The following is a 17,144-nucleotide window of genomic DNA, read 5'->3' as shown; positions in this document are numbered from 1 at the left end:
CTATACTGGGGAAAATTTTGAACTATGCCATAGTTACTGCATTTCTGTTTTAGTAGATAAGTTCATAATTCAGGTAGGATTTAGGTTTCAAATAAATTACAAACTGCCTGAAAATTGTTACTGTCCATTAAAAGATTAATGAAGAAATAATAAAATCTTAGTTGTTCTTTGTGACTCAATAAGCAGATTTTGCTGTTCAGCTTTTATACAATTTTTCATACAGTTATGCCCCAATAATGTATGCAGCCCTTCTTGTGAAAGCCCAAATAATGCATTAACAATTCTATTCTTTGCTACAACATTTTGAATCTTAAAGCCTTCCGTGGGTGCAGGGCACAACTATGATCTCCTTTGAATCTCACATTTACAGTACAAATGTATTTTTCTTTTCTTAGGAAACTACACAGAAGCCCCATGCAAGTGGTACCTATTGTTTTCATGATCGGAGCCTTCTTTCTGTAAGTGCACTGATACTTTTTTTGCATTTTTTGTTTGTTTGTTTGTTTTATTTTCCTCAGAATTTGACTGAAATCTCTGTTGTGCTGTCATAATGAATAAGGAAGTACTTTGGACATCACAACTTGCCATGTTTGTGCTGGATCGCAAGATCCAATACCTTTTAGTCTTCAGCGAACAACAACTTGCTAGTGACATGATTAGAGAATAATCTTCTCTGTTTCTGGCCATAGGTTAAAATGCTTTTTTCTTGTATTTCCCTTGTACATGTTAGGGTTATGTCACTCTCGTATTTATTTATTTTATCTTTGGCTGATTCCACCAGAAAGAAATGACTTCATATACAGATTAGTCACAGACAGTTTTTTCCCTTAGAACAGCTATGGATAATTCATCGTGGTTTTTTTTTTTTTTTAAATGCACCTGTAATGTCAGAATAAGGAATATCATGAATTAGGCTCCAAAGTTATGAAAAAGTATTTGTGCTGATTCCTTTTTCGCTTTTGGCCTTCCTGGGAAGACAATTTCACGTCCAGACTACTTGTTGCTTTTTCATATTTGGAATTTAAGTTTCTTGTAAAGTTTTAGTTTAACACTTACTTAGAACCAATATTGATTAAGCACTTTTTAATCAGGATATAACTTTCTATACGTATAATAATAAATACAGAAATATCAGAAAAACTAAACTAAGTTTATGATTCTTGTAGGTATGCATTTCATACTTCTCAAGCAATTTTTAATACTTCTCTGCTTAAAATATCCTGCAGTGCTCTAACATTTTGTACTGGGTGATAAGCATGGCTGACTGAATATATTTGTGGTTTTTTACATTTATAATTATACTTTTATTTGTTCTGTGTGTAGAAAGTAAGGAAGTTGCACATGTGTATTGACAAAATAATGGAGTAGATTAACTTTTTTGTTCAAATGTATTAATATTAGGAATTCAGTTCTGCCCCAACACACAAGGTTTGGTGTCACTGAAAAAACATACAGTCCTTGTTAGAAATCAAAAGAGTTTTATATTTATTCTCCTACACTGAACAAAATCATCTTCTTAATGTCTTTGAAAAAAGATTTTGTTATTTCAAAAAGACTGCCTGGCTTACAGGATAAAAAAAAAAAGCAGCCTGTTCATGTTGAGGACAGATTTAAATCAATTCTGTAGTGCTCAGCATGCTTGTTGCTTTTAGCTTTTCCTCTGTCACAAACAGTATTTTCTATCCCAGAATAACCTTACAGCTCTTAGCAGAATTTGATGCAATTGGCAGCTTTTGTTAGCAAAATTCTGGTAAAAATTGCAAGAATGAGGTTGGGGTTTCTAACCCACGGGAGACAGTGGTCCTGGAGATAATTACTGGCATGTTTTTAGGAAGCTGACATTAATTTGACTCTGAATATAGCACTTCAGTATCTACAAATGTAGTTGAAGGAAAAGATATTCTTCTTCCTTCAGAAAGCTAAACCAGAGGTTTGGGATGTATGACAAGAAAGAAGAAGAAAATACTCATTTGGAATTTGGGGGAGGTTTAACGCTGCCAAATCTCAATGCTCATAATTGATTTTATTATTTTCCCTTGTGATCATAACCTAACCAGCACAATGAATATCAATCAACTTCTAGGGCTAAGAGGTCATTTTTTTACCACGCTGAGAGTGAAGTCCAGGGTGTTGCCTGGTAACAGTCGATGTAGATGAGTTGGCTCTTAAGTACACCATATGGCTGGGCGTTGTGCCCTATTCACCCGTGACATGGTGTACACATGTAGTACATTACTGATTATAAAATGGTTTGTCCCATTCCCTTATTTAGAAGAAACGTTTAAAAATAGCAATACCAATCCAACATAGCCATGGTAAGATTATGGAATTGTATGTAATGAAACAAATTTCTGTCAGGAGTGTCAAAACCCTCAGGTAATAATCACAGTAAATTTTGTGTTCACTGTGCTTCCGCTGAATTTAGGTTTAATTTCTAGCTGTGGTTGCTTTACAGTATTTTTCTATTTCACATTGATAGATAAATATGTTGAGGTAAGTACAGTTTTAACAGTTTAATTACAGGGAAATCCTGGATTTCAAGACTTAATTTTGTAATGTAGGTGGTTGATTCTACCAGATAGCCTATGGATTTATTTGGCGTTTGACCTTTTATTAATTGCACAATAATGTCTACAGTACTCAACCAAAGCTGCAGTGCATTGATCAAACCAGTAAACAAAGCAATAAAAGACAGTTCCAGAAAACAACAGCTAAAAATAAACACGACAGGCAAAGGAGAGAATTGTTCCAAATATACAATGGGAAACCAAGCACAAAGAGGAGTGACTGGCAAGAAGTTTGTAGCAGAAATGGATGTAGAATCTAGATGAGAGGAGTCCTCACTCATTCCCTTAACAGGAGCGTTTTCCCCGTTCCATTGTCACAAGCTGGAATTCCTTGGGGTGGGAATAGTGGAGGGAGCAGCCTGAGGCAATAGCCCGGGCCGTGGTCTCCGTGCTCTGGCGGTCCTCTGCTGGTTACAACTCAAAGACAAGAAGTGGGATTGGGCTTGTGTGTAATGACAGTCATCTGCACAAGTGAAATGGAAGATCATTGACTGGTATCCCAGTTCAGAAAGCTGGACAGCTGGTTATGTTGCATTTCTCTAGCTTATTTGGAAAGATGAATTACTGTGCTTAGTCCTCCCATCCAGAACTCCCTTGCCTAGAGCTATAATCCTTTGGCAAAGCAGACGTTTCTCTTTGGCATTCTACTTAAATTCTCTGAAAACCATTCAGAAAAAAAATAGAAGAAAGCTGTTATCTTTTCCATGTTCTGCAGAAAGTTTATACAGTTGCTTTTTGAATTCTGCTTACTTGCCCATTTTAGTGATTTTTCTTCATCTTCAGGCTGTGTCTAGTTGTTTCATAGCTTGATAAACCTACTCTCATTGGTTCACTACTAACATGTTTCCTTGGCTAGAAAATGTTAAGGTACTAGCGAAGGGATGAGACTGTGATGCTGCTCATGTTCATTTGATAGTTTCACTCGTTATTGGATCTTTGGAAGATCTGCCGTGATTACTCATGTTTTAAACCTCAGTGGATGTAAATGGAAGTACACAAATATGCTGTCCGTCTCAAAACAGTCTCATTTTCACCTCTCTTACAGTATGTCAGTGGCACAAAACTACGTGCTTTATTGTAAAGCCTATAAAGCCATTGAAAGAGAGGCATTTAAAACCCTTTTCCTTAATTTTAGAGCTGCATTTCCTTAGAAATGTAAACATGTCAAAATAAGTAACAGAAAAATAGCCATTATTACATTGAAAATATTTTATTATTGGGGATTATGGGTCCTTTTTTCCCCCTCATTAAACACATCTTTTAAAATTGTTAATACAATAAATCTATTTTCCAAAACAACATAGCATGCCACAGAGGAGTCTGAGGAGTTTAGTACGATCTAGGGGTTTCTACCTGAGAGGAATGAACAAAATAATTGTGAAAGAGAGCTATTATGAAATCTCATAATTCTCTTAGAAAGAAACCACTATTGTAACCTTTTTCTAATAAATGTAGAAGGAAAAAAGATTTTAATGATTGCATTCTTATTTATTCATCTCTCTGTATTCTAATGTAGTCTGAATGATAGTATTAGTCTAGAGAGCTGAATACTTATAAAATTGCAGCACTTTGAATTCCTGATATCTGTGAATTAAAATAAAAAAGGGTTGAAGAATGGTAGTTAGATAACGTAAATGAAGCAGTAAGTTCTGTTCCATTAGTTCATCTGAGCTAGGATGGGGAACTGTTTAGTTGTTAGTATTTCCTCCATTGTCATATTATTCATTGTTGTTTTGTGATATCTTCAAATATCTTCAACAGTTATTGTAGGAATTCATTAAGGCCCAGAAGCAGCGAGGCATTTCCACGCTCCTAATGATAAGTGGGAGAATACTCTCATGGATGGGTTTTCTTCCGAAAAAGCTCAGCTAAGGTGGCTGCGCCTGACCCCTGCTTGAATTTTTGTCTGGTGCTGGTGCAAAGTAATTCAGTTATAGGTGGTTGATTTGTAATATTGCTTTTCCAGTAGTTAGACACGTGTTTAGTTAGATATGATCTTTAACTCTTTCCTGCATAGGGAACTAAATATATTACCTTTGTTTAGTTTAGGGTTTTTTTTAAGTTTGCATGTTCCAAGGTTTACCTTGTTTCATTTCCCACAGGGGAAGACAATGTCGTTTCTCTTTTCTTGGGTGTCGTGTATTTGAAGTTTATATTAGTAAAATTTCTAATGATCTTAGACAAAAAGAGCAGTATGTGGTAGCAGGTTTGCATGAATCACTGTTAAACCCCTGCTATAATTTATGATTGCCTAAATTGTAAAAGGGCAGGAGTTTATGTTTGTACAATGTGCTTAATCACTGCTGCAGATAATTATGTATATTTGTGTTTATTTAAGCATCTAAAGAATTTAGAAGTTACTCTCCCAAAGCAGATTAAAGAGCATGAGGCTTGCTAAAATTCAATAGGTCATACCTGTTTGAAAACAAGAGACAGGCTCCTAGCACACATGGTTTGTGGGAAATACTGCCCTAGATTATTGTGAACTGTAACTACTCTGTTAGGAAATTATTCACTCTTGGGTGTATACAAATGTATGTGTAAAGATATATCTAAACATTACTTCTTTTCTTCTTCCTCTCTTTTAAGAATGCAGTCAGTATTTCTTTCTGATGGATTCCTCTGTGAACTTTCTAAATCCTCCATCTTTGTAAGAGGTGTTTTGAGTCTACCAAGTAAAAGCTATAGGGGTTGAATATGGATTAACCTTAGGATCTGAATTTACTGTCCATGTGTTCTGACACTGCTGAGATATTTCCTTCATCAACATTATATTGGAGACACTTTGTTATTCAGGCATTATGAATGTTTTCACGTGCATGTAAACACTTAGCTTTAGAATTCTTCCATTGGCATCTGTGTGCACTCTGGATATTCTCCAGATTACAGCATTAAGATGTTTTTGATCAAGTTCATTTCCATAGCGTTGTGGCATTTAAGAGATATCAAGTCCCAAAATTCCTGTGAGATTAGTATGTGTCATTATCTCTTTATTACAGAAGGAGAAACCAGAAAATTGAGCAGCCTGACTGATGTGCCAGGAGAGGGAGTGTAGCAGAGCTAGGATTTGAATTCGTATTTCTCAAATCCCAAATCATTGCCTCCGTTATTGGGCCATCTTTCCTCCTGCTCTCCTTCTCATCCAATACCTTTTATTGTTAATGATTTTTACATTTAACAAGTGAAAAAGAACTTAAATTTCATGCTCTCTCCTGTCTCATAAAAAATTGAAAATTTTCCTCAAGAAAATCATGCATTTATTAGTAAAGTCCTATCAGCATGGCTCAAAGCTAATTGAAATTTAACAGTTCTCATGATGATCTGGGTCATGTCAAGGGTGTTAGCATTCTTTAATAAAGATATACGCTTGATCCTTTTTTTCTTTGAAGAGCTTGCAGACTTCTATAACTTTTTCTGATAATGCTAATTATATCAAGTGAAGGTACAGTCATTACAAGCTCTTGCATAGTTGGGTATAGCAAATGCTGTTAACTGTAGCGATGATATTCCGGGCTTTGGGGTGTGTTAGCAGCCCAGGCTTCCTGGAGAATTCCTGTCTGTGTTGCTGTTACTGCTGCCGTGTGGTAAAGTCTGGGTGTTTCTGTGCTATTTCAACTTTCCTCGACAGCTGCCGTGAGCTGGGTTTCAGTCTTGGACGTATCTTTGTTCACTAACAAAGTCAAGAAGCCCATTTACCTCTTTGTGGTGGGTTGATCCTGGCTGGCGGGTCAGCTCCCAACCAGCAACTTGCTCGCTGCCCCCAGTGCAATGGGGAAGAGAATCAAAAGGGTAAAAGAGAGGGAAAGATCTCTTTTGGGTTGAGGTAACACAGGTCAATAAGTGAAACAAAGCTAAAGTGCGCAAGGAAAGCAGAATAAGGAATTCATTCACTATTTCCCATTGGCAGGCAGGTGTTGCACCATTTCCAGGAAGGCAGGGCTTTGTCACCTGTATCTTGGGAAGACAAATGCCATAACTGTACTTCTTCCCTGCTTCTTCCTCCTTTCCGTGAGCTTTTATTGCTGAGAACATCATATGGTCTGGAATATCCCTTTTATTTCAAACCAGCCGTCCTGGCAGTGTCCCCATCCAGCTTCTGCTGCATCCCCAGCCCAGTGGCTGGGGAGGCAGAGTGAGGAAGAAGAGGTGGGGGGAAGAAAAACAAAAGCCCTTGATGCTGTGCAAACACAGCAATAGTCTGACAATAGCAATAACACTGGGTGTTATCAACACTGTTTTAATCACAAACCCAAAACAGAGCAACATATGGGCTGCTATGGAGGAAATTAACTCTATCCCGGCCAGAGCCGATGCACTATAAAATGCTGCTTTTCTTCTTCACTGTGAAGTTTCTGATTCCTTCATCTGCATCCCAGAGGAAAAAAGTTTTATGAGCACATCTGGAAAAGAGAGAAAATGGTGCAGTAGAAACACTGAAGAAGTTTTTGGGTTTTTTTTTTTATCTCGAGGGATATTTTGCACAGCTAAATGACCCAGTTAAAAAAAAATAATATATTGGATCTACACTGAGAAAAGATTGATCTGAAATCCTTCACAAATTGTGTTTTTATCAAGACCAAGTTGTTGTGTGCTATTGATTTTTAGATCTGCACAGTCTACAAGTAATAAAAGTTGCAGAGCCAAAATAATTTGAGGTGTTTTCTGTCTTTTGTATAAGCCCAGGTTATGATATTGAAGTACAGATCAATTGTTTTGCCACTCAAGATTCCTTGAAACTGAAAGAAAATTTCAGCATGAATTATGATCTCCAAATGTTTGTATTTTCTGGTTCTAAGTCTTATCCTACAGACAATAGGGCTTGTTTTGGCAGACAAGCTTTTCTGCAACTTGGTCACTAGTAGTAGAACAGATTGCTATAAAGAAGAGCATTGACTACAAGAAGCAGAATCGTCATAGATGACTCCTAACAGCAAAAATGTGAAGTATAATTATGCAAAAGTCATTTGAAAATAGCAACATCTACGCAGGATTAGATCTGAAGGTACAAGGTCAATGACAAAGTGATGGGACAAAGCAGTCCCATCCATTTGTGGTCGGTCTGTGTTCTCGTACCTGACTGCTGCACACTTTCAGAAAAGATCACTTTTACTACTAAAACATTGGGAATATTCAGATGATAAGATCTGAATTTACCAGAGCAGAAGCAGTTTCATAGGGGTGGCTTTGTCATTGAAGGCAAAAATTCTGAATACATGAATTGTGGGGCTTCAAATAATATTCATCTGGAAATATTTTATTCTAGCTCTTAGCTACTGACGAACTTGCTCATAAAACAAACTAAAACAGATACTGCAGCAGTAATTTTATGGCATATCAATGCGTTTTCTTATTACTGACTCAGGAATGTTAATTTAGGAATACAGTTAGGAGGATATAGATTTACAACCTACAGGTGTGCTTAAAACAATATACTCCATGTTTATTTAATAGGTTGTGGGGGAAAAAATTGTTCTTTTATACTTGATGTTTAACTACCATGGAAAAGATCCATTTGCATAACTTGATGAATATCATTACAGCTAGGCTTTCATTTGTGCTTTATTGTGTACCAAAGGGAAAGAGCAGTAAAATTCTTAAGAGAGTACTTGTAAAGCAGCTCTAAAGTTCACTTGTTAAAATGCTAAGAAGATTTTGTACCATCTGATGTGTGGTTAAATGAAATATAAGAATTCTTTGTAGTTTTAGGGATATTTGTATCATGTTCTGGTTGTCCCTAAAAGCCACTTCAATGTAATACGATGCAACTCTTTCATGATTCATATTCTTAAAGAAACGGCCCATATTTAAATTGACCATGGTTGTGTCCACAGTGAGTCCACCCAGTGGCAGTAAACTAATCCCTTGGGACTACTGGCCGCAAATGAAGGCCCTTGTAAACAGCTCCCTAACTTGTGCTCCTCCGTGGTACCAGGGACTGCCCGATAATTTCTTGGTTGACCTTTGTTATTGTTCAAAGTGGTCTGAAAAAGCGGGGAAATCACCACACATACTGTGGTCTCCACCCAGTGGGGAGGTTTCAGTACCAGTCTCCTCCTGGCTCATTCCTCTCCCTCTTCCTTCTGTTCCATCCCACTTCTCCTCCTCATAGGATGTTTCTCCTGCTTCCCTCAGGTCTGGGAATTAAATCCTAGCTTTATTCCAGGTAGAAATAGTGTCCTTTATGTACTTTCTGGGCTCAATGTTGAAGGAAGAGAGGAGAGAAAAACAGCATATCCCTAGGCCTGATGCCATGGACTAATGTTCTCTGCAGTAGGGTCAGGAAGGCTCTCATAGAAAGATCCATTCTTTATGGGAGGATGAACTGCTTGAACTGAAGTGTCAGTGGAAGACCTGGAAAAAGGTTGAACTGGAAAGCAAACCCCATTTGCTGGTAACACAGTTGTTCAAGAGAAATCACACAGAATTGCAGAAGATTTGGCACTATTGGGTTAGTGGCAGATGAAATATTTGCTGATAAAAGGGCATGTAGTGCAGATAGCAAATACAGGTTGTACTGAGAAAATAGGAGTTGGGTTCATTGTAAAGGTAAGGAGGTCAGTGGGAAAATGCAGCCAGAACCAGAAGAGAGCAGTAAGCTTATACAGACTTTGGTAGTGGGGCCTAGAGATTAGGGTCTTCCTCTCATCACAGAGAGGAGAAGCAATGGAGAAATTTGAAGCGCACATCTAGTGAACCAGGAAGCTAAAGCGTAATGAAGGCAGATGTACCAGTATTTCACTGGTATGAATAAATCATGAATTTTTACAAGGAAAGGGGTTTAGAGCCAGAAGTCCATGGGACTCTATGCTATTCAGTGTGCAAAAGGGACAAGATAACGACATAAATTTCTGTTAAGACAGATTTATTCAGAACAGACAAGTCTAAGACTGACTGGGAAAGTGTGGAAAGCTGAAGGATTAGGTGGTAGAATAAAAATTCACTTTCAGAATTTCATAATAGATGGAAATCTGTTCTCAAGGAGGAAGTGTGTGACTCTCATTGCTCAAAAGCCTTTCTTGGAAACATCAGTGAAGTTCTCAGAAGCATTAGTTCAGTCCTTGACAGCTGGTAAAAAAAGCAAATTGAATATTTAGCAATTTTCAGGAAAGGCATTCAGTGCAGAAAACGTAGGACTGTCTCTGCTGGAGGTTGCACGTGTTCACTGTAAGCGGTTCTGGGTACCCTCTGTCTCAAAAAGGTGTAGTCCAGGGTGAGGAGAAAGGAATGATCAGAGGGACAGAAAAGCTTCTGTACAGGGAAGACACTAAATACATGCTAGATCTCTTTCACTTGGAAAAGAGTTGACAGATGAGTGAGATGGGAGAAAAGTGATAGATTGAAATTATTATTTATATTGATTTGAATATTGATATTATAATGATATGACTCATAAAGCAAGGATTATGAACTCAATAAAACGATCAAGCAGTGACTCATGAAAAGAATGCTTCTTTCATGCTATATAGTGCTATTCTACAAAGTTTTGCCAGTTGATATTTTAGATGCAATTTCCGCTGTTTTCAATGCACCGTTTGCTTGTTAGTCCTGATTCCACCTCAAATTGCCTGGAAACATTGGGCTGTCCTGGGGGTTGTGATGAGATTTCTCTAACATACATTCTGTAGAACGGTTTAGCAACTGTTTCATAGAAGACAGCTATCTGGAAGGCTAGTTCAAGCAGAGCCGGAAAGCATTAGCTCATTATTTAGATATTTTTAGGCCAATAATGATAGAAACTTCTGCAAGTGTACTGCAGACTTTGAAGCTTTCTTGTAGCACTGCAAAGATAGCTCAGCCTGAAACATAACATGAGGATTTCTTTTTCTGTCTTACATGAATATGCATTGTATTTTCCACATTTTATCTGAAAATACAGGTTGTAATAGTCAAAATGTTTTACTTTAAATGTCAGCTTTACATCTCTGGTTAGCTAAACAGCTTCTAAAAAGAACAGCTTTCCTCTCCTGAGCCTGTTGGCCCAGGGTCTGACCTGGCCCGTTTCTAAAATGAAGGTGTGGTCAGATTTACAGATTCAGAAATCTCTTAACTGGAATGAATAGTCTTTTTGTCTTCAAATTGCTGAAGCTTTGGGAGGAATTTGTCTTAATTATTCATAAATTCCAGTCTGTGTATGTGGTACACTTGCGAGAATGATTTTGGTGAAATCAGAGGTTATTTCCATGAGTGCACACATTAGCGGGCTCTCTGGGGACTCTGGGGACTGGTGGCTTGACAAAGCTTTACTAAAATCTTACTTGGTGCCTCTCTGGAAATGATTTCTTTAAATTACTTTCATTCTCCTTAAACACGTATGAAAAGCTACAAGAGGATATTTGTACTGTTTCTCTTGAGAAATTCTGAACATTTTTTCTGGGAGTGTTAATGGATGCTTAGGATATTTTTCGTGTGTGTACACTCCTCTGAAGGCGGAGGATGCTCTTTCAAGGCTGCCTGCCTAAAACGAGACAAGCATGGAAAGTCTCAACCTAAAACTTGTGTGGTTTTGAAACTTACAAACACATGCAAACTGTCTAGGAAAGAACAAACAACTTTCAGTGTTAATAGCAGCTGTGTGTTAGGAAACCAAAAGGGGATTACGGAATCTTTCTGTAAGATTTCTGAAGTACATAACACTAGGTAGCAGCTACATTTTCATATTTAAGAAAATCGTTGGTTTCAGTATTGGGAGTGATGTATGCCTGCTATTAACACCTCAGAAAGTGTTAGAATCCTTCTAAGTTTTTATTGATTTAAGAAACATCTCTGGATTCTGTGTGTATTTTCCAAATACATGCCACAAAGGATTAGGGAATGCTAGAGTGCTAGGGCTGGGTTGGGTTGGGTTGGTTTTCCAGCAAACATTTAGGAAACCAAATTGCTGGACTTAGCTGGTATATGAATATATCCTTAAATTAAGTGTTACTATTCATATTATATCTTCAGCATTGAGATGTTCTCCATCATTTTATTTTATTCAAAAGGAGTATCTGTGAGAGGTAAGAAAACAAATTAAATTTAGTAGGAACATCTGTGAGTTTGTATCTACTATAATGCTTTTGATCTAATGTGGGGAGAAAAAACCCCAAACCATTAAAAGCAGCTTCAGTAGTATCAAATAGTAAATAAGAGTAAAATTCAAAAAGAGAAAACATAACCTTACAGATGTTTCCTCAGCGTGTGTGAGTGTGTGATTGGCATATCCACAATGAATGATTCGTTGTCTCTGGTAGCCCAGTGTCCCTCTTGAGAGGGAGAACAAGACATAAGGACTTCTGCTATGAGAAAATGTCTGTTTCTTCTGTGGAAGGGGGGCCTGTCTCTAGCACCCCGAGCTGCCGGGTGAGGGACGCTCGGAGGGGGCTGCGTTGGCAGAGGGCGAGCTCTGGGTGCAGAAGGCACTTCCCGCTCTCAGCCTGGGAGGGGGGACAGGCCTTGGGCTGCAGCTCCATGTTCTGAACAGGGCACTGCAGGTGGGAAAAAGAGAAGAGTAACCCCACGTGAATGAGTTTGTGCAGGGTCTTTTTCTAGGCAGGGGAATTCCCAAGAATTCTAGACATTGCAAAATCTATTTTCCTCTCCTTGCAACAGTTTATTTAGCAGACTGATACGATCAAAATAGCATTTTAACAAAATACCTGTATAGCGGAGTATTTAGTGATTAAAGAGGTATTCATAAAAGGTAAATGTTAAAGGTGTTTCCTCCTCCTCCTCTCCTTTCAAGTCACCTGGGACTATTTATACGTGTTTCCTGACGTGCTTCAGCATCTTGCTCTTTCTTCATTGATCTGCAATACCACATTACATCCAAATTTTCTACAACGCAATGCTATCTCCACACATTAGATGCTTTGTTCTCTTTCTCACCCCTGAACAGGCTTTTTCCCAGCATTTCTTAATTTCTGGATTTCTTTAATAGACAGCAGATGAGCTATTTAAAACCTTCAGCTCTCCGGTGCTCCCATCTCTTTTTCACCCTGTGTCCCAACCCCTCTACACCACATTTTGTGTGCTAACTTGCGAGGTCTGTGCCATCATACCAGGCCTGTCTTCCTCGACACTGCATCACTACTTTAGTCAGAAATATCTCAGGCTACACAGAATAACTTCTTACTGCTCTCTCTCTCTCTCTATATATATATATATATTTATATTTATAAATGTTTATACAGTACAAAGACAGTCAGATGTGAAACAAATTAGGCACCAGCCACCTGGCCATTAGAACAGTTACAGCTGGTGTTAAACCAAGTAAACCCAAAGCTCCCAGGCTCTGAAGGCAAGCTCCTCCCAAGGCAGCCTGCCAAGGCTCAGTCCCGAGGCCTTGCAAACTCAGTGCAAGGACTGTGGTCTGTTCACTTGCAATGGCTGTAGTGCCTTCTCTGAGTGACAGGACTATACCCTCTGTATCTAAATTCAGGTGTGTCATTGAGTTTTTAATGATTTATTGGTTGTTGGGGTTTTTTTTGTTTTGCTTTTTCCCCCCAGATGTTTGTAGTTCCTGTTCCGATCAGAATCGATTGGATATGTGTGTGTTTGGGCAGAAAATCAGGGGTTTAAGGTAAACCTCTTCTCAGGGTACAATAGCATGGGATGCAACTTCATGCAGGTTTGAAACTTAACTACCCAATCCTTCTTGTTTGATTAATGTTAAAAAAAAATGTGTTTTAGAATGAGTAACTCCTAATGATGTTGTAAGTTTTCCTAGGTTGTTCTGATACTAAAGGTAATGTTTTCAAAATGAGTGTTTTGTTGTTGTTGTTGCTGACAGTTCACTTGCCTCCAATAGCAAACCTATTATGTTTTGTAGGTCTGGTTCTGCTTTCCTGCCACCTGACTATAGTTTTGTGACTTCAATTATCAGCCCAAGACTGGCAAAAATGTTCAGATTACTTATAGTCTCACAACTCTTCCAGTTACTTGAATGTATGTTTTTAATGATCTTGTAATTTAAGTGTTTGCTCAGCCAAAGATCGAGTGCATCAATGTAATATCTACGTGGGGATGGACTTTATATCTTTTTAATCTCTAACTGAAATCAACCCACTCTGTCTTACACTGCTCATAGTATGCTGTGAGATGGAGAGTTGAGATCATACTGTAATATGATCAATGATAAATAATGATAAATATTACTAATGTCATAATATGGTAAATGCCATAATAGTTTGCTGTTTTGTTGTTGGTTGGTTGTTTTTTTTTTAATATCAGCATTCCTAACTTAAACTGACTACATGAGGAGGTTGTTTTTCATTCAGTTGAAGTAAATTTGGGGTGTTTATATAATGGAAAAAAACTGGAGGAAAAAATCCATTCACCATAAGAATTCAGAAGCAAAAGGCAAATAAAATAAAGCTAACTGCATCATCATTATTGCATTTAAATACAGCTTATTAGCCAACTTTGAGATTTTGTGAAAGGCCTTATTAATGATTCCTAAATAAGCAGACTTTGCAATGTTGATACTATCTGTGATGCATTATTGAATCAACAGAAATAAACCTGCTGTCATTAGCCTAATTATTTAGATATGATGAAACATAATGACTGTTTTAAGTGCAAATAAGCTGCAGTTAGCAAGCAACTAGCCAAATAAGTGAGGTAGGATAGCAAGGAAATGACTCACAGGAGTGGGAAGTGAAATTGAAGAAGTGCAAACACTTATTAGAAGAAAAATACACATGAGATGCCATTTCTCACTGTTACAAGTACATTTGAGGGCAAACCCTGGGTCCCTGAGTAGATAATGGTGATATTGTTTATTGGATTATTTTTTTTTATAAACTATCCTGCCTTGCCAGAACATCTGTCTGAAGTGAACTCTGAGCTTTCATTGCAGCCTTGATATATCAGGTTTGCCAGTGGTTATTGCTGCATCTGTGACTTCTAAAATTATCTACAGCTGGGCTGGCTGGAGCTTAACAGTAGCCAACTCTCAGCAATTTGGCTGGTATACATTCTTTTAGTGGAGCAATCTGTGGCTAGAAAAAAGTGCCTGTAAGGTAAAATAACTGTTTCTCTTATGAGTTAGGAAAAGAAAAAAAGAGAAGGAAACCAAATTAACTTCCTGCAAGTCACTTGTCAATTGTAGTTGAATAGCAGCCATTTTGAATGTCAAGTTATCTGGTTAACCCCTTGATTAAAATAATTTCCTTTTTACAGCCAGAATGCTTATATAAATGTAGAAAAATATAATAATGTGGAATATACATTTAAAATTTATTTCTGACAGTCCAGTTCAGGATCGATGTTTTCGTAACTGAATGTGTTTGTCGGGAGAAAATAAGGGCCAGAGGCATCCTCTCGTAGTGCAGGAAGCTATCTTCATGCACTATTTTTTTCCCCATTAGCTGTAAAAATAAGGAAGGTGCAGTTGTTTGGTGTGCTGGACTGTGGCTTTATTTTTTTCCCATGGTATCAATGTAAAACTAGTGAAAAGAGGGTTTTTTTCTGTCAATGGGAACACAGATACTGTATCACAGAAGAGAAGATTTTCAGAATTAATTTTTCTTTTAGTATCTGTGGCATCGTTGTTTATTCATAAATTCAGGTTTCTATTTTATTATGGATTACATTAAATATCTGCAAGATCTTATGCCGTTTTATCCAGTTTTATTTAGGGTAATTGCAAACTGGAAGATCCCATGAATAGTAGGCGAGGGGGAGTCTTTGCACTGAGTATTTAAAAATCAACCAAACAAAAACCCAAACCCCAAACAGAAACAGATAAAGCTTCCACCCTTTCTCGCTACCATTGCATTGGTTTGCCCTCCAAAGTTTAAAGCTTAAGAAAAGGAAGGAAGGCTCTGAACAGGCACTCTGAGCAACCTGGCAACCAGGGAAGAATGTTTCTAAATATTCTTGGGTTATGATGAATGTCTACCTTTGGCAGAATGTGTTTTGCAGCAGGCTGAACTATCTCAGAGTGCGTATGGGCCGTGTGCTTGTCTGCTCTTAAGTGCATGTGCTTTATAATTCTTTCAGCGTGTGTACACATTGCTTTCAAGTGTATGTTCTTGGATCAGAAGCAAACTATAAAGGTAGTGATTCATTTTGGTAAATGTCTGTGTGAAGCAGTTTCCTACAGTTTGTAGGTTTCTTAGTGGCATAACTCATAGGTTAATTCTCCTTTCAAAATCCTCTTCTCTGAGTATTTACAGCCCATTAGAATTCATGATCTATTATATTTAGAGCCCAAGACTTACATGGTAAATTTTCTTTCCCTTGCTTCTTGTTAGGTTATTATCTTAGGGTTTTTAAATTGATTTTTCTACTCTTTGTGTTCATTTAAAAAGTCCATTTGATATTGTAGTCTCAAAAGTGCTAAATATCTATCATGCAGAAAAGCACACGCTCTCCATCCTTAGTTGCTAACAGCTAATCACAGGTTAAAATTGTTGTTTGTGCTTCATGAGAGCAAACGAGCAGTTATTGAGCAGGAGAGAAGTGTAGATGGGCTAAAAAAGAACAATATGGTACTAATGCTGCACTTCAGGAGGGAGCTGGGGTAGAGAAGATGAAAAGCTGGAGTTACCAGATACGGTGGTGGTGGTTAGATCATAAACTGGAAAGTTATCTAACTGGGTAAATACATAACAAACAGATCTGATTAAAAATTTTCAGTGCTTTTTTGCAAATAGGGAAAGATGTTTAAAATGCATTCTGCACAAGAAATATGTTGCTTTTCAAACAACAGTGATAGAGATTCCTTGTCTCTATGCAATTTAAAAAAAGTGGGTTTCCACTTAACTCCATCATAGTTTCATTCTAGACAAAGAGTCTGTGCACTGTTAATCTTACACCAAAGTCCGTGGAGTCAATATTGATCCAGCTGCTAAATTGGGCCCTGGCTGCAGGAACTCAGGCACTGCTGCAAAGGCATCTCTGAGGAAAAGGCATGACATGTTATCAACTTCCTTGAATGTTATGAAAAACATAGATTATTGCATATTATAATTTATTGTTAAAATATACTGTAATTTATAACAGTAGGTACTAACCTTAAGGAGTATGCACTGTATTTTTTACTTTTATTCCTGCCTGTCTGTTTCCTTGGGCATTTTTTTTCCTTTTTCTGTGCTTTTGTTTTCTGTCAGTAAAATCAGGATATTAGTTAAACTAAGTTAATGCTGAGCTTCCTTTTATAAGGTGCGTTGATTTATAGACATGAGAAATCTATTTTTTTTTCTTAAAAACTGTTACGTAATGCTCCTACATTTGAATTCATACTTGTATATTTTTATTTTTTAATGCTGAAATTTTTATGAGATAATTTCCTAGTAAAATTTTCTTCGTAAAATTAAACTAAGCTTTCATAATGCAAACAGAATTCTAATATTTTGTATTTGTTGAATTTCATTATTAGGTTAAAATGCTATGTCAGTACTTTAACTTCTAATGCATGCAATATTATCAAACACCATACACCAAAATCCTTATTCTGTCTGTACTATCAGGGAGCTCATTAATCATCATGTTAACAGCATTGGCCTTATTATGCTGCTCCTGTGTATTTCATTTGCCATTTCTATAGACTTGATTGTTTGCCTTCTATTTTTGTTTAGGTTATCTAGTTCTTTC

At 37.4% G+C, this 17,144-nt stretch overlaps 1 protein-coding gene across 23 annotated transcripts in view; it reads left to right on the top strand.

Moving 5' to 3' along the window:
• The window catches only part of RBFOX1 (RNA binding protein, fox-1 homolog (C. elegans) 1), a 1,244,625-nt gene that overhangs the window by 513,011 nt on the left and 714,470 nt on the right, over positions 1 to 17,144 (top strand). For all 23 annotated transcript variants that reach the window (XM_014936484.1, XM_014936479.1, XM_014936480.1 and 20 more), the window contains one exon: positions 396 to 458. In XM_014936484.1, the coding sequence (XP_014791970.1) occupies positions 396 to 458 (63 nt within the window). The remainder of the gene's footprint in view (positions 1 to 395; positions 459 to 17,144) is intronic.

This window comes from Calidris pugnax, unplaced genomic scaffold (assembly GCF_001431845.1).
Source record: "Calidris pugnax isolate Ruff unplaced genomic scaffold, ASM143184v1 scaffold17, whole genome shotgun sequence".
Lineage (NCBI taxonomy): Eukaryota > Metazoa > Chordata > Aves > Charadriiformes > Scolopacidae > Calidris > Calidris pugnax.
This window is presented reverse-complemented; position numbering and strand designations above follow the sequence as displayed.